Raw genomic sequence first — 26,886 nt, forward strand, 5'->3', positions numbered from 1 at the left:
TTCTTCTATTTTTTCAGCCTTTTCATTTTGTTTGAATATATTTGTCTTATGGATTCACTTGGGCTTCTATTTACTTGAATGTGCCAAGCTATTAATTTCCTTTTTAATTCTTCCATAACTCATTTCTTTCCTACTCTTTTTCATTTAGCACTTTCATTTCATTTATAAAAACATTTAAAATTCTTGTTTCATCTCTTTTAAGAATTCTAATTGATTTCATGTCCAAGGTATGTTTTTCTTTGAGGCTTTGCTTGTAGATATTTGGTGGAGTTGTTTTCTTCTGGATTTGTCTTCAGCATCTCTATCACCATAGTAGTTTTTTATTGTAGTTTTTTTTATTGTTTGTTTACTCTTCCAAACTACTTCTTGACTTTAGTCTCTATGTCTTCTGGACAGGCTTCTGGAGGGACTGTCTGGGCTGTTTTTTGGGGGGATATTGAGTGTTGTGTTATTTTAGCATCTCAGGAACAATTCAGGTTAGGGATCTGCAGACTGTCAGGACTTGTCTGATCCAGGGCAAAGTCTCTTTGCTGGGCCTCCTGATGAGACCCTGTCCCCTATGTCTGCAGACCTCTCTGCCTCCCTGTGTACATCCGAGCTAGAAAATGACATACTGTGATTCTCCCCCCCCCCCCCAATCCATACTCAATCTTGTGCATTTTTTTGGACATTTGAAGGAGTTTTTTTAGGGGATGAGAGGTGAAACTGTACTTCTTTCTACCTTTCTACCATCTTGGCTTTATCTCTTTCATAGTCCTATGTCCTAAGGTGTCATTCTCTCCCACAGGCTGTCAGCCCGATTCACCACAACACCACTCAGCTCTACCTGAGAAAGCAGCACTGGATGGTGAGGTATTAAATCGCAGTGTGACAGCAAAGGAAATGGAGAGTCATGATACTGCATCTGAATTGGCTAGGGCTTGTAGCCCAAGTTGTGGAGATGAGAGCCTCTGTAGTTTTGAAATAAATGAAATCTATTCATGTTACTTGGATATGTGCGATGACGATTTGGGAGAAATTACATCAGATATTTCTTTAGGAGATGGAAAAAACCGAGGGGAAAGAGTTAAGTCCATGACTGGAGAATCGCCTGAAAGAGACAAAGGTGCCCTCTTTGATTATGATGATATTACTGCTTCTGAAGTGGGCATGGAGTCATCCTCTGAGCAGTGGCAGCCTCTCAGTGACACCTTCAGTTCTCACATAGAAGAGGTGTCCAAGGAAACCAAGCCAGATGTGAGTAGCAAGTCCAGAACTGAGCAGTATATCAGTAAATGTGTTCTTAACTTGAAGATCTCTCAGACCTTAATGCAGCAGGTGACTGAATCCCTACAAAATGCAGAACAGAAGATAGTCAAACTAGAGGCAGTGAGAAAGCAACAGGAACAGCACATCTCATGGCCTGTCCTAAGACTCTCTGCAAGGGGTCATGATGCATCGGCCATGTGGGTTGCCATTGGACCCCCAGCAAACCGCTACATCCCTCCTTCTTTACAAATACCAGTAGAGCAGCCCAGTTGTGTTGACCGTTTCCAGAACCTGGTGAAGACAATTCGAGCAGTGAGAGAATTCCAGAGCATGAATCTGGGCAACGCTGGCCAAAGGAATAAGAGAAAAGGCAGTCACAGATGGAAGTCTTTTGAGTCTGTCCCTGAAGAAAGTATTGGAGACCAGCCTGAAAAGAACTACCAGGTAAAATTGAAAAAAATGGAAGCAAGGAGTATGCTGGCCTGGATGGTGCTCTGGTTAGGTTAGTTCAGGAGAGAGGGAGGGATGGCAGTGAACCCCCTCAGGGTCTGGGTTGCGACCACTTCATTATTCCTTGCTAACATTTGCTAACATTTCTGTAGTGCAGACCATGTGTCAGGCACTGCATGAAACACTTTACAATTAAAATCTCATTTTATCCTTACAAAAACCATTTGAAGAGGGTGCTATTATCTTCATTTTACAGGAGGAAACTGAGGCAAACTGAGGTTTAATTGTCTAGCTCATATCTGAGGTCATATTTGAACTCTGGTCATCCTGACTCCAAGCATTTTCTGTCCACTGTATTCGGTTGTGTCCCCCAATTAATGTGTGAGCTTGAGAGCAGGGCCTGTTACATTTTTCTATTTGTGTCCCCAATATTTATTTAATGCTTTATGCAAACGATAACCTAAAAATCCAACAAGAGAAAAGGAACTACAAATATAGTCACTGTCTGTGACTGTCCATTGTCTTAAAGGCCAACTCCTAGGGAAATCCTTTTTCCCAAATATGTGAGTCTTAGGACATAGGCTCTGGGCTGTTCCTTTTGGCCACTCATTTAGAGGCCTTCATGACTTCTTGGTCTAGAGATAAGTGAGATGATGGTATGGGAACCATGAAAAGGAACATTTATTTCTGACAAGTATGACCGACCTCTCATCCAACTTAGTATGACTTTTACTAAACAGCTTAAATAAGAGGAAAAATCAGTTATAAATAATCACTTTTTTAAATGTTTAATCTCATATTGACATGGCCATCATGAGAATTTGTTTTGCTTATTTGTTGCAATGGTTTGTGGTTTGCTTTTTTTCTGGTCATTGTAGTTGATAGGGAGAAAAATTAATGCTTGATCATTGGAAAAAAATTCTAATTTCAAAAAAGAAAAAGTGTTTAACCTCACTAATAATGATACAAAATAAAATAGCCTTAAGTTCTCACTTCTCCCCAATCAAACTGGCAAAAATTATAAACAATAGAACTCAAATCTGTAGAATTATAGAGAAACCACTCTAGTTATTGATTGCTACTGGTGTGATAGACTTTGCCCACCCCTCTCCCTAATGTCTGACTTGGAATTGATACTCAGCAATAGTTCCAAGATGATCTGTAAGGGCTAAGCAATTGGGGTTAAGTGACTTGCCCAGGGTGATACAGTTAAGGAAGTATCTGAAGACAGATTTGAACCCAGGATCTCCCATCTCTATCCATTGAGCCACCCCACTATTCCCATGGTAAACTTTGAGAATATTTTTGGAGAACACTGGAGCAGTATTCAGTAAAGGCTACAAAAATAATAATTTTCTTGGACTTAAAAAATCACATTATTAGGAACATATCCAGGCATTGTTATTAAAAGCAAAACATTTTCTCTTCAGAAGTCTTAAGCAGCATCATGTGAAACTGGGAAAATCTGGGATCATTTTTAATGTCCAAGAATAGGAAAACTATTAGGTAAATTGTATAATGTTAGTCTAATGGAATACATAAAACAATTAAGATTGACAATTATAAAGAATTCCAAGAAATTTGGGAAAATCTTTATGAAATAATGTAAAGTGAAAAAAGAAGTGGCACAAAAATGGAATGAGTACAAATGGACAAAGAATCCTGCCAGAGAGAATTTAAAAATGCAGGATACTTTATACTTTAAAAATTCATTTAGCTATAAATAACTACAAATGCAAGTATGAATATTAGGATTAATGTTTAAAATAGGATATTTAATTTTTAAAAGTTGAAGACAGTAAGCAGGTATGGTGGTGTGTACTTGCCATCTCATCTACCAGGAACCTGAGGCCACAAGATCAAAAGAGCTCAAGTTCTTTTGGTTCAAGCCAAACTAGATCTGTACTAAATTTGACATCAATGTGGTGAGCTCCCAGAAGGGGCTAAGAGGAATAAACTAGGCCAAGTGGGAAATGGAGCAAATTAAAGAATTTGAGCTCATCATATTGGGATGGGTCCTTCAAAGAGGTTCTACACTTTAAAAAAAAATGAGGGCAGTAGTTACAAGAAGCAAGGTATATCTAAGAAAAACATGAAACTGTATTCCCTTTCCCCCCCACCAGACATCATCGTTTTGTGGAGCTAATAGACAGAACATAAATATTAAGTCACAGTACCCACAAGGAGATGACAAGATTTTGGAAAGTACTACCAGAAACCAAGATATAGTCAGGTAGGTATTAATATGATACTGAGACATTTAGTGATTTTTTGAAAGCCTGGAGGGTACATGGCTTGTGACTGATATGAAAGTTAAGTCTACCTCCCAAAAGCTTTAAGTATCTGCGTATTCAGGGTAGACAAAGTTATCCATCTGATGAAAAACGTTTAGGAAATTTAATAAGTTTTGATTGGTAAGCTAAGCATAATCAGTTATTTGTGAAAAGCAAAATCTCTGCCCTCACAAAAATGGCGTAACTGGTCCCCTCCCTTTATGTAAAAGAAAACTAGCTATTCATATAGTCTGATTTCAGAAACTAGAGAATTCATCACTGAAAGGCCCAGGTGATTCTAAGTGACAGTTCCAAAGCCATTACCATTACCTTGAGGTCTATAATTACTAGCCAAAGAAATTAAAGGGATTCCTTGTTTCTTTTTTTTTTGTTGTTGTTTTGTTTTGTTTTAAACAATATTTTATTTGGTCATTTCAAAACATTATTCATTGGAGACAAAGATAATTTTCTTTTCCTTTCCCCCCACTCCCCCCATAGCCAACGCACGATTCCACTGGGTTTCACATGTGTTCTTGATTCGAACCCATTTCCATTGTTGGTATTTGCATTAGAGTGTTCATTTAGAGTCTCCTCAGACATGTCCCCTTAACCCCTGTAGTCAAGCAGTTGCTTTTCCTCGGTGTTTTTACTCCCACAGTTTGTCCTCTGCTTGTGGATAGTGTTTTTCTCCTAGATCCCTGCAGATTGTTCAGGGACATTGCATTGACACTAATGGAGAAGTCCATTATGTTTGATTGTACCACAGAGTATCAGTCTCTGTGTACAATGTTTTCCTGGTTCTGCTCCTTTCGCTCTGCATTACTTCTTGGAGGTTGTTCCAGTCTCCATGGAAGAAATTAAAGGGATTAAAATGAATTCACAGGAGAAAAAAATGTCAACTAAAGTCGGCCTTTTGTAGATTTTTTTAAGTTAAAAAAATAAATAATATTCCCTATTGGGTTTTAAAGAAAAACTTGTTTGAAAGATGAGGAAAGTATCTTTTGAGTTAAGAGAATCACACCAATTTTAGTTTTTCCTACTTAAAAACCCAGAGATGATATTTTAATCTTTATTAAACATCACCTTTGCTTGGGAAAACACTTGAGTTTCTTTTGAGTTTAGTGATGAAAATAACAAAATTTTTGTTTTCAAATAAAAATTTTAAACAGTATGAATTTTAAAAAATGAATATCTCAGGAATTTTAGATTTGTGTGTTTCTCCTTAATTGGGAAGATGACTTTTAAATTGAATTATTACATGAGAAGCAGCTGAAGAAATTTGAAAGTAAATTATTCAGAAAACTGAGACTTGGGGTGATGGCAGCAGGTAGAATTCAGTGGTACGTACCAAGATCACATACTAGTGAATGATAGAATCAGGAGTATCGCTCAGGGCTCATGGATTTTATATCCTTTTCAGTATATCATGCATAGTACTCTGCCCGAGTGACCTGGGTCCATCACAGCAGCAGTTCTGGAGGTAACTTGGTCTGTACTAGATGTGGCCTGGTTTCTTGAATACAAGAACCCAATCTGTGGTCCAAAGAGTCCTGTTCTCCGCCCCCACCCCCAGATCCCCCCATACCATAAAGATTACTCTGAAGGAACCTAATGGATAAGTGTTGGGGATTTGGGTGCCCCCTAGTGATTGGAAAGCATGAATACAACTTCCAGTGACATAACCGAAGATCAACCAGAGGGTTGGTCCAGGGCCAACAGTTTCTCAAGTTTCACTAATGGACTTTATATTTGGCAAGTTACCAAAAAAATGTGTTTTTCTTTTTAAAAAACAATACTTCAATAATTCCGCACTCCTTTAGGATGAATGCAGAGTCAATATCATCGGAATTCTGTAACCCAAAGACAAGAAATGATGACAGTATAGAGGCACGATTAAAATGGACAAGTGAGTATAAAATCATAGCTTTGGTTTGTACATAGCTTAATTCAATCCATATATATATATATATATATATATATATATATATATATATATATATATATTTCATTCTATTTTAGGATCTATCATTCCATAGCATGTCTTAAAATGTTTATATCCATACTGTCCTTTATTCTGAATAACCAGAAGTTATTCTCACCCTAAGAGCATCATCATTTTTTACTAACTTGCAATGAAATGGGAAAAGTGGTATTTTGATATTTTATTACTGTTATGGTAAAATGTCATATAATAATTCATATGACAAATGTTATCACATACTATCAGCATATAACTTTATTGTTATATTCTTCCTATATACTTATATATGTTCAACCCCCCCCCCCCCCCCCATATGTGTGTATAACTCACTATGCAACACTGCTTAGTAGAATCAGGAAAAACTCAAGTACAGTCTCTGAATCCAAATCATAGCCAGATTATCATCTGCATTGTTATGGGGTATTCCCATATCAGGAATTCCTTGTACAGATAAAATTAAAGACATTTTATCTCACATATATAAAAATGATAACATATGATATGGTCTTTGATATACTCTGGCCATTATTCATTTTTTATCAGTGTAATCAAAGATTAGTGTTCTTTTTAAACATATAAATTATTTGATGCTTGTTTTTACATTCTAGAACTTAAAAGTAGGCATGTTTAGGAAAGAAACATAAGTGCATATATGTAGGTACATACATGTATATGTATTATTTCCCTTCTCAATATTAATCATATAATTAATAAGTTCAACTCTACACTGTCATCTACTTTCTAAGCCTTTATTCCCTCATTTTATAATACTTATGCTTTGCCATTGTCTCTTTCCCCAGAATCCCCCACCCTCTTCCTCCTTATATGTTAAAATACAGTGCAGAGAAGTCCCCCAGTCATGGTGCCTAGGACAAATTCAGATCTTTCTTGTCTGGTATCAGTTAAACTCTCACTATAGCAAGGCAGGCCTTTATTGCATTCCTTTCACAAACAATTCCAACCCTCTTCTTTCCTCAGTTTTCAAAGAGGACTAGGTCTGGAGTGAAAACTTAAGTTCCACCATATATGACCTCTGATGCTTATACCTGTATATGCTTGGACCAGTTATTTAACTTCTTTAGATCTCAGTTTCTTCATATGTTAAAAACAGAGAATCCAGGGGAGAATCCAGCTGGAGTGTCTCTGAGGTCTCTTCCAGTCTAAGATTGACTACCATATCATTCTCTTGTACCCCTTTTTCCTAATAGTTTCTCACCTCATTCTTTATTGAGAAAATAGAAGCCATGTTCTGTGATCTGTCTCTTTTCTCTCCCTCTGTGTCTGAAAATTCCTTGGTATTGTAACAGTTAAAATTTAGGGGAGATGGGGAGACTGAGGCAGGTAGAAATTAGTTTCTCTCTGCAAGGAGTATTATATTTTTTAGAGGTTTATTAAAGGCTAAAGATTAAAGAATATACAAGTAAGAAACATGTGCCTAGGCCAGAGGCCTAGACAAAATAACCTCACATCGCGCAAGAGACGAGCCTGCTCCAAAACGGAAGTCCAAAAAGAGCCAAGAGCCCCTCAAAAGCCTTTGAATCAACTTAAATACCTTCTCGATCTCGGCCCAGGTGAGATTACAAGGCATTCTGGGGAAGTGGAGCAAAGGCTCATGGGGATTGTAGTCCTGTATTCGAGTCTATTTTTTACAGTATTCTTCTTTAGCCTCTCCTCCTTTACTTGTTTCTGATGATTTTGCCTTTTTCCTCACCAAGGCCAACCCCTCTACTTGAAGCCTAGATTCAGTTCTCTTCTGTCTTCTCTGATACTCACCGCAAAGTCATGCTCTTTCTCTAATCTTAAATCCCATCCTATCGTCTCCTTCCCCATTGCCTTTTTAACATCCCCAGGGCTCTCACATCCTTAATATACTTTCCTAGGTTCCTACTATCCTCCCAAACTATCATTTTATATCTCTTTCACAACCAAAGACCTGGGGGGGGGGGATTGTGCCTTGTAGTCTAGTTTGCAGTTCTGATAAATGTTTAATACCTGGCCCTCTGGATGAGAAAAATAAATACACTTTTATCTTTAATTTTCATTGTTAACATTTTCTGATCTAACCTTTTTGGAGAACAATCTAGAATTATGCCCAAATAGTTATAAAACTATGTATATACCTTTTGATACCCAGCATTAGCACTTCTAGGTCTGTATCCCAAAGAGATCAAAGAAAAAGGGAAAGTGCTTATATGTACAAAAATTCCTAGAGAAGTTCTTTTTGTGGTGGTAAAGAATTGGAAGATGAGGAGATGCTCATCATTTAGGGAACAACTGAACAAGTTCTGGTTTATGGTTGTGATGAAGTAACTATTGTGTTAAAAGAAATGTCAAGAGGGGTGGTTTCAGGAAAAGATGTTGAGACCTGTATAAAGTGATGCAAAGTGAAGCAAGAAGAACCCAGAAATTGTTGGGCACAGAAACAGTTTCTGCTACCATAAGTAGCTTTTTATGGTCAAATTTTGTAGTGGTTGTTTGCTCATTTTTCTAGCCTATTTCTTGACTTGTTTTACTAATTACATCTAATAACAATTTTCCATATAAGTTTTCTGAAGTTATAAGATCCCAGTTGTCTCTCTCCCTTCCCTCTCCTTTCCTAGAGATGGTAAGCAATTTGATCTGGATTATGATATGTATTATCATGCAAAATCAGCTTCCACATTGTTCATTATTGTAAGAGGATATTCATATATAATCAAAACCCCAAAATAAAAACCCAAATAAACTAAAATGAAAAATAGTATGCTTAGATCTGCATTCCATTCTACCTCAATAGTTCTTTCACTGGTGGTGGTAGTATTCTTTATCATAAGTCCTTTAGAATTGTCCTGTATTATTGTATTGCTGAGAGTAGAACTCTCATTTGATCATTCCACAATATTGCTGTTACTATGTACAATGTTTTCCTGGTTCTGCTTATTTCACTCTGCATCAGTTCATGAAGATCTTTCTAGCTCTTTCTGAAATCATCCTGTTCATCATTTCTTTCTTTTTTTTTTTAAACCCTTACCTTCTGTCTTAGAGTCAATACTGTGTGTTGGCTCCAAGGCAGAAGAGTGGTAAGGGCTAGGCAATGGGGGTCAAGTGACTTGCCCAGGGTCACACAGCTAGGAAGTGGCTGAGGCCAGATTTGAACCTAGGACCTCCCATCTCTAGGACTGGCTCTCAATCCACTGAGCTACCCAGCTCCACCCCCCCCCCCCCCCCCCCCGTTCATCATTTCTTATGGTACAATAGTATTCCCTCCCTGTCATATATCACAATTTGCTTAGCCATTCCCCAATTGATGGACATCCCTTCAATATCCAATTCTTTGCCACCACAAAATGGGATGCTATAAATATTTTTGTACAAATAGGTACTTCCCCCCTTTTTAAAAAATTTCTTTGGAATGTAGATCTAATACTGGTATTACTGGGTTGTAGGGTATGCATTGTTTTATAGCTCTTTGGGCATATTTCCAAATTTCCCTCCAGAATGGTTGGATTAGTTTTCAACTCCACCATTAGTGTCCCAATTTTGCTACGTCACCTCCAACATTTATCACTTTCCTTTACTGTCTTTTCTTTTACTGCCAATCTGATAGGTGTGAGGTAGTACTAAGGTGTTATTTGAAATTTCTTGGAGGGGAACTTTGGGAGAGTTCAGTTAGGCATCTGCCCCTAATCTATCATCTTGGCTCCCTGTTAAAATTAAATTGTGGTTGGACTGATAATATATTAATTGGGTGATCACCAGGGATTTAATTTCTAAATCCCAAATTGAATTACTAAAGTAAACCAAATTTATGGTAGTTTATTTACAATATTTACAATAGAAGGACGATATTAAGGAATGAGAGAGAGAAAACTCTTACTTCTCCTGATACCAGTTAGAATTTCTAAGCCCCAGCTGGGGAAGAGAGTCTTAAGAAGTTGGGCCTTTCCTGGAGGCGTCACTAAGTCAGCCTTTCACTCACCAATGGTGACAGTCTTAAAGAAATCTGAATGTCACTTTCCGGTCATCACTCCTGGGAGTCAGTGCCCAAATCTCCAAACGAATGTCTTATCTTCCCTTCAGCTCCGAGTGACTGATCCTTCACTCCAAGCCCGGGTGACTGACTGTCCAAATGTCTGAATCCAAATGCATCTTCAGGCGTTTTTCCCTCTATTTAAAGACCTTTTTCTATTGTGTCACCTCCTCTAAATTTTCATGTCTGCCAATCATAGCAGATGCTTTTCTCTAGGACTGCCCATTCTTTAGTTCTCACCTTCTTTGGTTAGATATATCTTTTTGGGTCACTTAACACCTCTTTTGTTAAGTTCACCTTTTATAGTTACTTAACACCTTTTGTAGTTAAAATCTAAAAATAGATTGTAGCTTACAATTCTAGTTTCACTATAAAGGAAGAGCTAAGTACCTTCATTGTTATAATCAGGAGATAGCTAAATCCAATCTTCACATCCCTCTTTTTCTGTAAAATAAGGTGAGTGGACAGCATCATCTCCAAGGTCTCTTCCAGCTCAAGATCCTTTGATCCTATATGTACCCTGAGTTGTAGTGGTAGCAATAACACTCTTCAAGAACTAAAAATTATCCACTTCATATATTCATGATGAAGAGATATATTGAACTTTATTTTTTTGTGGTCTAGCTGAAGTGAAGGAAATGGCTGAAAAAGCAGCTAGTGGACAGCTTGGAAGTCTACTTTGGTATCCTCTGAACAATCATACTTCAGACAGTGAGACAGAAAATGATTTTGAATCCATGCAGCAGTCTCCTAGGGAATCACAGAGTACTGACTGCCATCAGACTGATCCTCTCAGAGATCAAGATGATCCAGGCAGAAAAGACCAGTGTGAGAAAACCATTCACAATGACTCAGAGAGTGAAGACAGTGAAGGGGAGACCAGATTCCAAAATTTAACAGGTAAGTCTAATTGCAACAATTTGAAGGAATAATGTTTTTGCAACTGCTATAGTCCCATTTACATTCAGTAAGAAAGCTTCCCAGCCTGTTATTTAGTTGCTAAGAGCTTTTTCTGGTAGGGTGAAATAATAGGCAAGGTTCTGTGTGTGTGTGTGTGTGTGTGTGTGTGTGTGTGTGTGTGTGTGTGTGTGTGTGTGTGTGTGTGATTGTTTTTTGTCCTGAAAGAGTCAACTTTATTAATTTCCATCTAATGTAATTATAACACTGGAGACATTTGACTCAGTAGCATCTCATCTGAAAAATATTTATGGATTTGAGTTAGCCATGGGCCCAACCTGAAAACATAAAATCACTATGACTGCTGCTACATAAAAAACTAACACAATTTTACACTTCATTAAAAGATACACTATCCATAAGGGATGGGGTAATGTCACTATGTACTCATCAGCTCACATCTAGAGAATTGTTCTGGACAGCACATTTGAAGAAGGACAATTTGACGAATTAAACTAGGTCAATAGGATAGTTTATCTCTAGGGCATAAGTGGCTTACTTATGTTACTTTCACATGACACAAAAGGTAGGAGAGATATTGAACTTTATGACAGAATCAAACTACAAAAGGATTTTTTTTATCCTTATTTGTGGTATTAGAATCAATAGTGTGTATTGGTTCCAAGGCAGAAGAGTGGTAAGAGCTAGGCAATGGGGGTTAAGTGACTTGTCCAGGATCACACAGCTAGGAAGTATCTGAGGAGAGATTTGAACACAGGACCTAACATCTCCAGGACTAGCTCTCAATCCATTGAACCACCCAACTGCCCCTGATATAAAAGGATCTTGTGAGACCAGAATGATGGGCTAAGTATGATGAAATTTACAAAGTAACAGATGAAAAAACTCAACAAATATAAAATGGGAAAGCATAGCTAGAATTGGGGTTTTTTAGTGAACTGCATGCTCAGTCACTTTGGGTTATGATTGTGACAAGGCAGCCCTCTCTCCCTCCAGAACAAAGCAAAAAACCTTGATCTCAGATTTCCTTAAGAAGGAGATAGCATACTGTAGCAGAAGTACTAGTCCCACTACACTATGCATTAGACAGAATACACTAGGAGTCTTGTGCTCAATTCTGGGTGCCACATTTTAGGAACATCAATAGAGGAGAATGGCCAGGATGGTGTGAAGGGTTTGAGATAGGCTTATTTGAGGACTGGTGGAAGGCATTGGGAATATATAGCCTAAAGAAGAAAAACTTAGCAGGGACATGTTAGTCTAGTTCATGTATTATAGAAGAGGGATTAAATTTCTTCAGCCTGTCCCCAAAGGACAAATATGGGAGCGGTGGATAAAAATTGTGGAGAAGCAGATTTGGTCTTCACATAAAGAAAAACTTCCTCACAATGACAATTCTCCAAAGTGTAATGGGCTGCTTTGGGAGTTCTCCAAGCAGTGGCTATAATGACCCCTTATTGGATATGTTGTGGGCATTCTTATCAAAGTAGGAGTTGGATTAGGTAGCCTTTGAGGTCCCCTGGAACTTTTCATTCTGTGATTAAGTAATGGGTGGCCTGGGGAAGGGGAGATCACTCTTTAGGAGCATGCATATTGGACTTTTCCTGAGATAGTTTACTGAATGGAGCCTTGGGGACCCTCCTAGAAATCTATGATCACATGGGATAGGAAAGCCTCCAACCATGTGTAGAAGGTACATGCTCCTGAGGACTAACTCACTGACCAAGCACTCTCCCTCTTCCTGACCCTCCTCAAATTCTGTGAGGAAGGATATCAGAATGATGAAGAATGTGAAAATTGTGTTACTGGAGAACTTGGGAGAACTTTCCAGCTATCAAGTTGTGCAAAAACCAGAAAGGAAAAGGCACTAGATCAGATGTTTTTGCTTAATCATTTTCATTGGCTACAAGGGTAGGTTCAATCTGGAATGAGGTAATAGAAATAATAATAGAAAGACAAGACATTGATAACATGTATTTTTAAAAAATAGAATGGCATGCCTTGAAGTAAGGTGGTCAGTTTCTTATCACTGGAGGCTTTTAATCTAAGGCTGAAATAACCATCCTCAAAGGATATATCAGAGGAGATGGGGTGTGAGGTTGGAGAAGAGGAGGACCTTTAAGGTGCTTCTAGCTCAGAGTTCAGGGTTTAGGATTTGAGGTACATTCTACTTCATAGGTAGTTGGCTGACTTCAAATCTAATGGTTGAATTGAACTTCACTTTGAGCTCAGCCCACTCATATTTTTATACCGTCTTGACTTTTCCTAAGCAAATTACATTAATTCTCACAGACCTAAGGCAAGAGTAGTTTAGAATTGTTACTTTAAAGGTCTTCTCTTTATAACAGAAGTTAATAATTTATTATTAATACTTATAGTAAATATTAATAATTAACCTTTTATATGATAAGGCTCTTTGACAATCTGGTGAAGACTGATCCCTTTTCATAATGTTTGTAGATATAAAATACAGTAGATTACCAAGGAAACTAATTCTGTTAGAATATAGTTATTAAAAATTATTTTAAAACAAGCTTGTGGAGCCCAGGTTAAGAACAATCCCTTCTTTTATATGTTTGTAAGCTAAGTTCTAAGCACATGAAAACCCCTTGCTTATTTTGCCTAACATTATAGTATGAAATATAAAGTGGTTTTATCATCATTTGTAAGTCAAAGAAGGATATCTTTGAAATCATTTATTCTTAAGCAGAAAAAAAATTGGCTTAGGATTTTGGTATTCAAAATTGATTCCTTCCTTTTTCATTAATGGTGGAAAGAGTTATTGCCTAGAGATGCCCTTCATGCAGACCAGTCCAAAATGGTCTTGCCTTCTATGTAGTCTGAATGAGACCAAAATGCCCATCCTTATCTATCCTTGACAAGGCACAAAGTTTAGTCATAGAGAAACATGTCTTCTTTTTCTCACTACCCTAAAATAACTTATTTGAATTTCAGTATAGATGAATGTTTTTGTTTGATCTTCAGCATGTTTAATTTTTAGGCACAAGACACAACTTACCAAGAAAGAAAAAGCAGCCAGACAATGGAGGAGCCTTTCAAAAGAATTCTAACTCTCCTGAAGGAATTGAGAAGCTCAGTAGTGTAAGTGACGTAGTACAGGCACTCAAGCAGGTACCAGGGAACTAAGAAAACCTTTGTCCTCCTTATGTTGGAGATCTAACTAAATGGCATTATGACTTGGACAAATCACACTTGCATTGTGTAATTATTAGTGATTTGGAGTATTTTTTCATATGGCTTTTGATTAGCTCAGATTTCTTCCTTTGTAAACTACCTATTCTTTTTCTCTTTTAGCTGCAATGGTTTTGTTTGTACAGAAATATCTAATTTTATGTAATCAAAATCATCTAATTTACCTCCTTTGATCCTCTCATTTCTTGTTTGGTCATGAACTCTTTACCTATGCATAGATGTGATGGATAATTTTTTTTCCATGGGGTTTTTCTTGGCAAAAAGGTCAGGGCTTGTCATATCTTTTTTCTATAGGGCATATTATTTAGCTCTCCATTCCATGTAGGGTAGTTATGAGGCTAGCCAAGGTCATTCTTTAGCTCCAAAGCCAAATGAGATAACAGCCTCAGAAACTCATAGATATTCCAAGACACTGAAGGCATACACAAACTCCTTGGCAAAGATGTCTACAGGCAATTCTACTATTTGTTTCAAGCATACTATAATTATTGATTATTGATTCTCATACACAGTTACTCAATAATTGGAACTATTCCTTATTAAATCTATTTTGATTACAACTTATTATAATACTGGATATCTAATTGGATTACATTCTGAGAATATGATGTTATTCAGAGACATAAAACAATATAAACTAAAATTGTTCAATTAAATTATCCTTTATACTACCCATTTTCTCTGACCTGCTCCTCCAAACCACCTCAGTCACACACAAAGATAGTCATATTCTTGATCTTGTCATCACCTACAAATATATTGCTTGCTTCCTTCAAGAATTCCAGAGTCCTCTTATCCAATCAGTCTAATGACTTTATACTTCTCTCTGCCTTCCCTTACCAAGTTTGATCCCTTAGTTCTCTCCCAAGCCGTCTTCCCCTTCACTAGCCACTCTTTCCTCTTTCCCCAATATTAATCCTTTGGTGAACCAATTCAGCTCTACACCGTCATCTTCTCTTGAGTTTCTTGCCCCTTTAACATTTCACTAATTGTACCTTACCAAGTCTCAGACTTGGATCACACCCATCCTCCTCTGCCTTCTATCCTTTCTATTTATATGAAATGACCTCAACTGGGCACTCACTACTTCTAGGCAGTCTTTCTATACCTCCCTTGTCAACTCACTATCCCACGTTTCACAACAACTCTTCCAAACCTCCTAAAACACACAGTGACTTTTCTAACTGTCCTAAAACCTCCCATGACTCTCCTTATTTGTACCTTCTCAAATGGGAATGTTGCCTCATATTTTATAGAAAAAATTGAGGCATTTTGCCATGAGCTCCCTCTTCTTCATCTCCTGTCACTCAAGTGCCCTCTGCTACTATTTGCTTTTTCACCCCCATCTCACATGATCTGGAAAAGAAAAATACTACAAAATGACTTTCTGAGCAAAATTGATTTTATTGTGAATATACAAATCACATAAATCAGTGGTCTGCAGACATATCCAGCCTGGTCTGGGACAACCGAGTTTATCAGCTGTCTAGTATATTATTTTAGGCAAATGAGATAGGTTATACAAATTTAATTTAATAGGGGGCTACCAAGCAGGGTCTTTTTTCTGGAGGTCAGGCACCCTCTTTCAAGCAGGTCAGATTATAGAGCTCTCCATTCCATATATATGATAATAAGAATGGCCAAGGTTATTCTGTAGCTTCAAGGTCAAATGAGATAATATGACTCCACAGCCTCAGGAACTCTTAGATATATTCTAAGATGCTAAAGGCATGTGGAAAATTCCTCTTGGCAAAGATATTTCACAAAGTTTAAAGGGAGTTTTCCTTATTTTGTTTACAATATGATTATTGATTACAGATTCTCATACACAGCTATTTAATCAATTATTAACTGGGCAGCAAAATGCAAATATATAATGGGATGACATGCAGGGGACCTAAAGCTATAAAGAGACTTCAAACAATGAATATAAACTGAAGTTGCTTAATTAAATTATCCTTTACAGATAAAATAACTTTACTCCTTATCTTTTTTAGATGTTCCCATTCCATCCTACCCTTTCCAACAGATTGCAACCCCTTCCCCACCATCCCATTTGTCTCACTAGATCACTTATTTTCCATTTTTCTGTCTGCTTCTTACAAACATACTCATGTATTCCACAGCCTGAGAAGTCCATCACTTTATCCTTCCATCCTAATAATTATCATACTATATATCTCTTCTGCCTTTTGCAGCTAAATTCCCTGAAAAGGCTGTCTACAATAGGTGGCTCTCTTTCTCTTCCCATACTCTCTTAACCTCTGAAGAGTCCAGTTTCCAACCTTATAATTCCACCAAAATTTTTCTCTCCAAAGTTACCAATGATGTCTTAATAACCAAATCCATTGGCCTTTTTCTCAATCCTCATTTTCCTTGAGCTCTCTAGCCTTTGACATTGTGGTTCACCCTCTTCCTTGATACTCTTGTCTCTAGATTTTCATTCTTTTTTTTTTAAACCCTTACCTTCTGACTTATATAATCAATACTGTGAATTGGTTCCTACCTATCTATTTTCTTTGTTGGATCCTGTAGGAAGAAAAAAAAGTTTGTTTGTTTTTTATAAAAGGTTGGACTGGATTATTTAAGAATAGGGTAGCCAGGAATTTTATGAAATTCCAGAGATTTATTTATAATTTATTTGCAAAAATACAGAAAGAGTGAAGTAGGAAATCAGATAGAGAATAGGGTAAGATATCTAGCCTAAGCACTGAGTATTTTGGTCCAACCCCTGGATCAAAAAGCAAGCAGGGGAGTTTAGTCCTTGTAGCACTTATAGTTAAGGACCTGGGAATGCAGGGAGCCTCTCTCCTGAGGCTAGTCTCTTCAGAAAATCCAGGAAAGGAGTCAGCTTTTTCACTCACCACATGTCAGTCCCAAGGGACAGTCTCACTAGGAAAGGTCTTAGGGTCTAGTCAGCAGATTCTTTACCAGCCTTCAACTTAAACTCAGAACTCCAGAAGAAGCCAAAGTTGAAGCCCCAGGAAGTTGTAACTCCTTTTTAAAGACACTTTCTTTTGCATCACTTTCTGTGCCTTCCTCCACTTTCACATCTACCAGTTATAGTTGAAGCTTTGCTTAGGACAGTCAGTTTGATTCTGATTCGTCATCCACTATTGCACATGTGGGTTACAGACCTCCCCCACTCAAGTGTGAATGGGGTGTTTACACTTTTGGTGATTAAATCTAAAAAATGGGCAGGGGAGTTAATTTAATTTTCACAATCAGAGGAGAGATTTAATTTAATCATCACAACAGTAACATTTAAAGTAGTGTTTGTCATAAACTGTTATAGATAAAAGAATGGTTGGCTTAAATTGTGACCACGGAAATATGGCTTCAAGACATTGTCTTGAGTTAAAGTGGTCGCCAGGGAAAAATCCCAAATATTAAATATACCCAAGTCAGCTAGGTTTTTATGGAGATTTTAATTAATACAAATAAGGAATTAATGAAAGAGATAGAGAGTAAGAGGAAACAATGATCAAAGGGCTAGGCCAGCCCAGACCAGCCTAGGCCCAAGCCCTAAGAGAGAGATCAGTCAGTCTTTAATCCACTCACCACAAGATTTGTCCCAAGCAAGATTCTAGTGTTTAGAGAGACCCACCAGTTCAGCTCCTGAGCTCCACTTCAGCTTCCAAGGCTGAATTTCTTTCAGAGAGAGTTCTCTCAGAGAGAGTTTTTTTTCTCTCAGCTTCTGACCTCCTTTTAAAGAGAATTTTCTCCTATGTCACCTCCCCTAAGTTCTCACATCTACCAATCACAGTAGATGTTTTCCAAAGGACAGACCATTCTTAATTCACACCTGAGTAGACTAAAACCTCACACCTCTTTTGTTAAGGCTTATCACTTACAAGTTTGCAAGTTGCCTGACCTTCATAGGTACTTAGCACCTTCCTAAAAATAGACTTAGCTTAAGGCTTTTGCTTCACTATAAGTATGAGTTAAGTACTTTTTCATTGTTTAGTAAAGAGTTTACAACTTTATCTTCCCCTAAAGTATGCTTAAGTATGGGTGGAGTAGAGTTAGAGTTCTCACATTCCTGACTAAGTCCCTTCATTGTTTAAAATGGGGAATGGTCTTAACCAAACCTTATGAAGTAGGGTCTGAGAATTTTTAAGGTTCACACAACCCTCATCCAGATCATATCCTTTAACCATAGTTGTCACACAGAGTTCTGTCCTAGACTCTTTTCACTTGGTGATCTGATTAGCTCCCATGGATTTAATTACTGCTTCTTTGCTGATGATTCTCAAATCTAGATATCCTGAACCTTACTCCCCTGCTGACCTCCAGTCTCACAATACCAACTGACCTAAAAGTCAATGTCCAAAACAAAACTCACTGTCATTCCCCTAAACCCTCCCTTGCTCCAACTTCTTTATTTCTATAGAGGGCAACATCATCCTTGCAGTACTGTGAGGCTATCAACCTAGGTGTCTTCCTTGACTTCTCCTTTTCTCTCACCCCACTACATCCAATCTATTAATCAAAGCCTGTCTATTTCACCATTTCAATCTCTCCAATTCACTGCTTTCTCTCCTCTGACTCCCCCTACCACTCTGACATAGGCCCTTATCACCTGCCTGAACTATTATAGTAACCTGCTGGTGGGTCAGGATGCCTCAAGTTTTCCTCTTTTCAATCCATCTTCCATTAAGCCCCAAGTGATTTTCTTTTGAAAATTTAATTTTTCCCCAATTGTCAAAAATTTTCAACATTTTTTAAAGAATTCAAATTCTATGTATTTGAGAAATTAGGTCTTTATTAGAGACTTGTAAAAATTTTTCACCATTATGATTACTGTGTCTTACTTTCCATTCTATTTACCCCTATTTAGTTTCTGACCTCTTCTTCCCTCAATTTGTCCTCTTTTTTTTTTTTAATCAGTCCCACACCCCCCCTTCTCTTCCCCTCTTCCCCTTCTCTTTTCCTGCAGGGTATAACTTTCTATCTCCAATTGATTACTTAAAGACAGAAACTGTGTGTTAATAATCCATCCTCATATCCTGTTACTTGGCACCAGTACTTTACACATAAATAGTATTTTGGCAAATGTTTTATTGTTGTTTTTCAGTCATTCAGTTGTGTCTGACTCTTTAAGACCCCAGGTCCTTAGCACACCAATACTAGACATGGGGGTTTTTTGGCAGAGATACTGGGGTGATTTGCCATTTCCTTCTCCATTGAATTAAGGTAGAGGTTGCCCAGGGTCACATGGCTATTGAGTGTCTGATTTTCCTGATTTCAGCCCTGATACTCTATCCACTGAGCCACCTAGCTGCCTATGTATTGTTTAGTTGAGTGTCAGTATGTGCTAAAATCTGTGACTAAATGTTAATGTCTTCTCTAACCCAAATGATTGTAGAGATTAGAATGGTCCCTTTGGACTTAAAGGGGGTCCCACTCTCTTCATAGATAATTTAGCATTCGCCCTATATATCTCCATAGAAACAAGGTTATGATTCGTTGTAGAATATAACTGAAACAGTTACTTCATTCACTTCAGGTACATTAATTTACCATTAGTCTAAACTGATCATTGTTCTGCTTGAAAACATCAGTGTCCTCACACTCTCAGATATGTCCTCAGATAAGATGTTACAGATAAAATGTAACATTTATAGTATTCTTAAACACAGGAAATTTTTACTGTACAATAAAAAGTACACAATTCTAAGGTTGATATTTTTCTTCATCAAATGAAACAATAACCATTTAATCTTCTTGGCATACCTCTGAAGAATTATTTTTTTGAAACCACTCAGCTCTCTATGACCACTCCTCTCTAGAGTGACTAAGAATAAACCTTCTTCCTGTGATCAGTACCCTATTGCCTTCAGGAAAATTAGGAACAAACACTCCTGGGGATGGGGAGCATTATTAAGTCATTTTAGCCATATTTGATGCCATTTAGAGTTTTCTTGGCAGAAATATTGAAATGATTTGCTATTTCCTTTTCCAGCTCATTGTACAGATGAGGAAATTGAGACAAATTGGGATAAGTGTCTTGCCCAGGGTCGCAAAGGTAGTTAAGTGTCTGAAGCTAGATTTGAACTCCAGGTCTTCCTGACTCCAGGTCTGGTGTTCCACCCACTGCACCACCTAGCTGCCCCTATTCTTGGAGAATGGGAGCCTTTTTCTAAACCCTTTTAGGCATTAAGGCACTACTCTTAAGTGGATTGGTCTCTTCTTGCCATATCTCCTTACTCCCTGGATGAGTCCCTGTTCCTCCCAATTACTTAAAGGGAGAAGACCTTCTGGAGTTGATCAGATGGAGACTGATAATGGTTTTTCTTTGAGATTAGTCCAAGGACTTGGACTTAGGATACTATTCTTAATATTTCTTAAAAAAGGAAGAGGGGTTTGACTGCTTCCCCTATTATCAGAGGAGTTAACTTTTGATTAAGTAGTGTTTGCTTGAATGAATGAAAACACATTTAGTGCTTACTGTGGGCCAGGCACTGTGCTAAGCATTGGGGATACAGAGACAACAACGTGAGTGGTATTTTGAAGTCATTGAACTGGTGAGTGATTTGTCTTTTCTAGATATGGCATCCCCTCTGTTGCTCTTCTGAAAGATAGAAGGTGGGGAATGGAGCAGGGTACATTAGAGTGGCTGGAGGCCAAGTATGGGAAAAGATTGGGAGGAGAAGGCAAAATGGAATTATGCAGCTCTCTTACCATCGCTCTCTTTCTTGACAAATGCCAATGTAATTTGTTTTTTAAAAATGTGTGTCAAAACATTTTGTTTTAATTTTTGTCATATTAGTCATTTCCCAACAAACAGCCATCTTATAGTGCCTACTCATTTAAAAGAAAAAAAAACTTAAACAAAACTGCCTAAGAGGTGATTGTGACTGGCAATATTTGTTACTTTACTGTTTTTGTAGTTTTCTGAGAAAAATTCTTTCTAATCTGTTTATAGGAGCATTCCATGGAATCACTTTATTCAGTAGATTCTTCTGAAGATGTAACAGATGAATTTTTAACCCCTGATCATGATTACTTTTATACCCCAGCTGTTCAAGAACATTTGGAAGTTAAGATGACAGTTAAGTCCCAGGTAAGGTATATTTTGACATTCTACAATTATAGTTTCCCCTAGAACTTCATTTGCAATTATGATTGCTGGGCAATACACATATGAAAAAAAGAGATCATTGAAAAATCAAAGGTTGGGAGTTTTTCTCTAAAAATTTTAAGAATAGTATCTCACTTTTATTTAACAGCCTCTTATTTTAGCAACATCATAATCTTGTGAAATAAGAAAGAAACATATTTCTCTTTTTTCATTCCCACTTTCCTTTTCTCAACACCACAGATGTTGTTGGGGAACTTGAGGTGAACCCCAGGTCCATGACAGGCACCCTTTGCATGAATGTAAGACTACAAAACTTAGCTTAGAAATAAAAAGAGAAATTTATTAATTTGCAATTCATGTTGAAGTGGCTGGAAGGACAGTGCAAGTAGAACACTGCCTCCTAGGGGGAATGTGTCTTATGCTTTTTATAATTTCTAGGCAACAGGGGCTCTGTGACCAGGGATAAGGGAATGGAATGAGGTTGGGCAGAAGTGGGGGATGTTTGTCACCTGACTGGGGCTAGAGTGATGTTTTGTGTCCCGAAGACATAGGGTATGACCGGGAATAGTAATAGTTTAGGGGACAAGTAGACATCCTAGATACAAATCCAATGATATCAGAGCAAAACCAGAAGATGTATATTTGTGTCCATCTAGAAATCTAGGGGAGAATCCAAGAGGAATATTTCTCTCAGAGGTCTTTCCTTATTGTGGATCTCTGATGCCTAGTCACCTTTTCATCAGCATTACAAGAATGCAAGGAAGGAAAGGAATTTTCCTGCTTTTTGTTTGACCTGAAACACTTCTAGAGTTTGGGTTGTCTAAGGGAAACCTGAGCTCCCTGCCAGAAAGACTGAACCAAAGTAAGTGACTTGCTTCAATCATACTATTTAGTGGGACTTTGTCCACTGCACTGGACTTGCCTGCAGAATTATGAAAGAACAAAATTTACACTGTTTTTTTTAACAACAAAACTAAACTATTTACATCCCTACTCAGTGAATTTTTCAAGTTTACTTGTGTAGTTCTTCTTCCTTTGCTTATTCCCACCTTTTCCCCTTCAGCATGCTAGTAAAGTGGTCCTCACTTTCTCCTCTCCTTAATATATCCTCTACATAACTGCCAAAGTGATTTCCCTAAAGCAAGAGCTAACTCCTTTATTTACTAAACTCCAGTGATTCCTTCATACTTCTAGATTATTTCATGCTTGGTGTTTAGTACACCACTTTACAAATTGGCCCTAACTAATTTCTGGCTTTTTTACATTTGTGAGTTCAGCCAAACTAACCTCCTTATGGATGCCTGAAGATGACATTTCAAACCCTAATTTCTTTCTTTGCACAAATTGCCTCTCGAATGTGAAATACACTTTCTTATCACCCCTACTTCTAAGAATCTCTAATTTCCTTAAAAGCTCAACTCAAGTACATTTTTTGCATAAGGCTTTTCCTTATCTCCTAGATGCTAGCTTCTCGAGCCCTTCCTCCCAAATTTCCTTATATTTGTATTTGTTTTTGGTTCTTTGGAGACTGTTTATCTTCCTTATTTCACTATTATGTAGCAATACAAAAACAGAATGTTGCTATTAAAATAGTTGCAATTGTTTTTAACTCTTATCTTTCATCTTAGAATCAATACTTTGTATTGGTTCCAAGGCAGAAGAAAGGTAAGGGCTGGGCAATGGGGATTAAGTGATTTACCCAGGGTCACACAGGTAGGAAGTATCTGAGGCCAGATTTGAATCCAGGTTCTCCCAACTCCAGGCCTGGCTCTTAATCCACTGAACTGACTAGTTGCTCTTGAGCTTTTTAATTTTTTAAAGGCAATTCAGCATATTCAACTCCTATACCAATTCTGTGCTTCTGTACTACCCTCTTTTCTTCTATACTCCCAAGTATATATTCTAATGGATAAGCTCTAGAGAGTGGCCATCAGATGCATGTCATAATCTGGCCAATAGACATGTTTCATTCACTTGATCTTTCTTTTGTGGATGATAAGGGCAATGAAGAAACATGATTTGTGTGAGCAGATTTCTACTTCTAATCAGTGAGAAAATTAGAACAGAGTAAATGATTTTATCAAGGAAGAGGATGATAGGCTAGTCATGTGACAAGGGTGAGGGATAATAGCGGACATCTCAACTGTTCCACTGATACTCACAATGTCAGAAGACTTCTTTAGCAGCTTTCAGCACTTTGTGTGGACTCCTTTTAAAAGAAATGGACAGATGCTAAACAGGATGGCTGTCAGGGATAGGTTGTAATTTGCATTATTGGAGAGAACACCCAGATCTCTGAGTTCACAGATATTTTTTTCATGTGAGTATGTTTGCATATACTTACATATGTGTATGTCAGATTCCTTGAAAGAAGTGAATGTTACATTTTTGTCTTTGTTTCTCATGCCTAGCACAATTCCTAGGACACAGCAAGTACTTTATGTGTAATTTATTGAAGAATAAACACTTGCTGAATTGGTTTAGACTTGGTTGAGTTAAGGGCTACATATTTGTTGTTTTTAAAAATTTCTTTTTTCTTTTACAGACCTTAAGTCATGAGGCTGATGTCTTAGAAGTCACACAAGGAGTTTGTGATGTACAAAAACAAGACTCTGATAATATGTGCTCAGGTTAGAAATCACTTGCTTTTCTCCTACATAAAGTCCTAGAAGGTTAGGACTGAAAGGGAAATTACAAGAGTGATCACCATACCTGGATGGCCCACACTGCATGAAAAGAAAGCAAATTTTTAATGAACCTTTTTCAAACAAATATCCTATGCTCACAGGATTTAGAGCAGGAAGGGGCTTCTTAGATATACTTCTAGACCCCTAGTTCTAGGGTGGTACACACAAGTCACACAGCTAGTCTGTGGCATAGCTGTCATGTATCCTAGATCCTTCAACTCCAGGCTTAGTGTTCTCTACAGAATACCATAGTCCTCCATCAACTCTTCTGTCTGAGTCTTTGGTTTGGAAAATCATACTTAGGAACTCTTTAGTTCAACCCTTCTTTTATTTGATAGATGAAGGCACAAAGACTCTCAGGGAGATTCAGTGACTTGTCCAAGGCTACATGTTAGTAGGCTACTTGTCCAAGGCTACAATTAGTGGGAGAAATAGCTATAAAAACCACTTGCCCAGACTATTGGTTCTCTCATCCCAAACAGTCAAATCTCAACAAAACTGACCCTTCTTTGATGCTTCATTAAAGAATGGCTTTAGTCCATGGCATAGACATTTTAAAATTTGTCACTCATTTTTTTTTAAACCCTTACCTTCCATCTTGGAATCAATACTGTGTATTGGTTCCAAGGCAGAAGAGTGGTAAGGGCTAGGCAATGGGGGTTAAGTGACTTGCCCAGGGTCACACAGCTGGGAAGTGTCTGAGGCCAGATTTGAACCTAGGACCTCCCATCTCTAGGCCTGGCTCTCAATCCACTGAGCTTCCCAGCTGCCCCCTACTCATTTCTAAAGTCTATTTTAAATCAATTTCAGATTACCCCAGAATCAGCAGCTTGGGATATGGAACTGTAAAAACATGTATGAATTGATACAAGTTGTGAAACACTGTGTTAATCTCCTTCAAAGGCCTATACTCTGTCTACTTTATCTGTCTGTCTGTCTATCTATCTATCTATCTATCTTCTAACCCTCAGAATTGTCCAGAATCATGCTTCAGCAGGCCCATACATGGGGCAGGATGTGGTTTCTGAAGCTGTTCTCCCTTCCACCCATGTTTCCTTTACCTCTAGCCCTGGATGAGACATTTTTAAAATTTGGCCCTTAGTCCTGAATTGAATACCTTTTTGCAGGTCACCACTTGTTGGTGCTCACTGAAAGATACAGGGGAGGTCAGGCAAAAACAGAAAGTCAAGGCCACCCTTTTTGCCCCTTTTCCCTCATCTTCTCTCTACCTTTTCTAGGTATTCAGTTCTCTGATAAGTCACTTAAATATTAAAGTTGTACAGTAAGGTTATTTTTTTAACCCTTACCTTCCACCTTAAATACTAATCAATACTTCCAAGGTAGAAGAATGATAAGGGCTAGGCAGTGGGGGTTAAGTGACTTGCCTGGGGTCATACAGCTAGGAAATATCTGAGGGCAGATTTTAGCCCAGGACCTCCCATCTCTAAGCTTGGCCCTCAATTCACTGAGCCACCCAGCTGCCCCTAAAGTAAGTTTTAAAAGCAATACCTCTCCCACAAATACTGGTTTTTAAATAAGTTCTGAAGGAAGAGAACCCAAAGGAATAAATATACAGTAGTGAAATGTTGGGTGCCTTGAGATGCAGATAGGGGATATATTTTAGGAAGAATATTCTCAGTGCTCTTTAAATGCTGCTCAAAACACATTCATCCCCAAGTCAAACTATATAGTATGGCATATGGAATGGGAGAAGTCACTGCCTGATTGATTAATCATCTCTTTCTCCATGCTTAGTACAAATAGCATGACAGAAAGAGCAGACTTGTTAGAACTGATGGTTTGCTTTGGTTAACATATTTTTGAATGACCTGCCTTTAACTGACTTTCTAGTTGAAAGTTGCCTAAGAAATTAGACAGTAGTGTACTGTGGTATATGTCAATGAGAAAGCACTAGATTCCAACTCAGGTTCAAATCTGGCTCTGCTGCTTGCTTCCTTTGGGATTTTGAGCAGGTCACTAAATTGTACTATTGGGCTCTAATTAATGTAAAATAGAGGATAGAGGAAAGGACCCTTTCTGGCACTAAATCCTAAAATCTTAGTCTCAAATAGTTGTTACCCAGAAGGAGAACAGATTGTTTTATTGTTCAAATCCTCTAGCTGTAATGGCATAATTAAAAGAGGACTGGCCTTGGACCCAACCAACCTGTTTTCACATCTAATACTTCTTATGTGAGCACATGGGGAAATGGAAAGAATGCTGAATTTGGAGTGAAGAGACCTGGGTTCAAATCCTGGTTTTGCTACTTATTACTTATGCTACCATAGGCAAGTCACTTCCTTTCTCTCGGTCTGTTTTTGCATCTGTGAAAATTGATGGTCTCTAAAGTCCTTTTTTTTTTTTTGGTATCTGTAAAAACTTATCTCTAAAGTCCTTTTCTAGAACATTCATTGGTTTCATAGGATTGACTTAGAAGGAGCCCAAGACATCATTTATCCCAGTTATCACATTGCACAGAGGAGTAATAATGTCCAGAGCTTTCATTACCCATGGCATTGTGTAAAAGAACCAAGATTTACTCTCTGGTCATTTGACTCCAAATTCAAAGTTCTTTCCACTACACTGTGCTGCTGCCTCCCATGGCCTGGGTAGTATTTTTTTGTTTCAGATTTTAGAACCAAAGAATATTATAACTGGAAAATAATAAGTCAGAGACAAATTCAGTCTATTCATTCAGCATTTAAACTGCTTGTAGAGATTACTCATTTTCTCAGGGTCAGACTCAAGGAATTCTTCCACAGGATGATAATAATTTATGCATATCCTATAAATTTCCCTGATAAAGATCTCATTTATAAAATATATAGGAAATAAATTCACATTTATAAGAAAAAAGGTATTCCTCAATTAATAGTCAAAGGATAAGAATAGTTTGTAGACGAAAAAATTCAATTTCTCAATAGGCATATGAAAAAATGTTCTGAATTACTAATAATTAGAAAAATGCACATTATAATGCTTTACATACCCATCAGATTGGCAAAGTTGACAGAAAGGAAAAT

At 37.7% G+C, this 26,886-nt stretch overlaps 1 protein-coding gene across 5 annotated transcripts in view; it reads left to right on the forward strand.

The window, feature by feature from the left end:
* Positions 1–26,886, forward strand: part of TEX14 (testis expressed 14, intercellular bridge forming factor) — a 150,847-nt gene that overhangs the window by 80,256 nt on the left and 43,705 nt on the right. For all 5 annotated transcript variants that reach the window (XM_056814208.1, XM_056814204.1, XM_056814207.1 and 2 more), the window contains exons 14-20: positions 788–1,692; positions 3,822–3,931; positions 5,792–5,877; positions 10,586–10,861; positions 13,881–13,981; positions 21,021–21,158; positions 23,722–23,806. In XM_056814208.1, coding sequence (XP_056670186.1) covers positions 788–1,692; positions 3,822–3,931; positions 5,792–5,877; positions 10,586–10,861; positions 13,881–13,981; positions 21,021–21,158; positions 23,722–23,806 — 1,701 coding nt within the window. The remainder of the gene's footprint in view (positions 1–787; positions 1,693–3,821; positions 3,932–5,791; positions 5,878–10,585; positions 10,862–13,880; positions 13,982–21,020; positions 21,159–23,721; positions 23,807–26,886) is intronic.

Source organism: Monodelphis domestica, chromosome 2, assembly GCF_027887165.1.
Source record: "Monodelphis domestica isolate mMonDom1 chromosome 2, mMonDom1.pri, whole genome shotgun sequence".
Lineage (NCBI taxonomy): Eukaryota > Metazoa > Chordata > Mammalia > Didelphimorphia > Didelphidae > Monodelphis > Monodelphis domestica.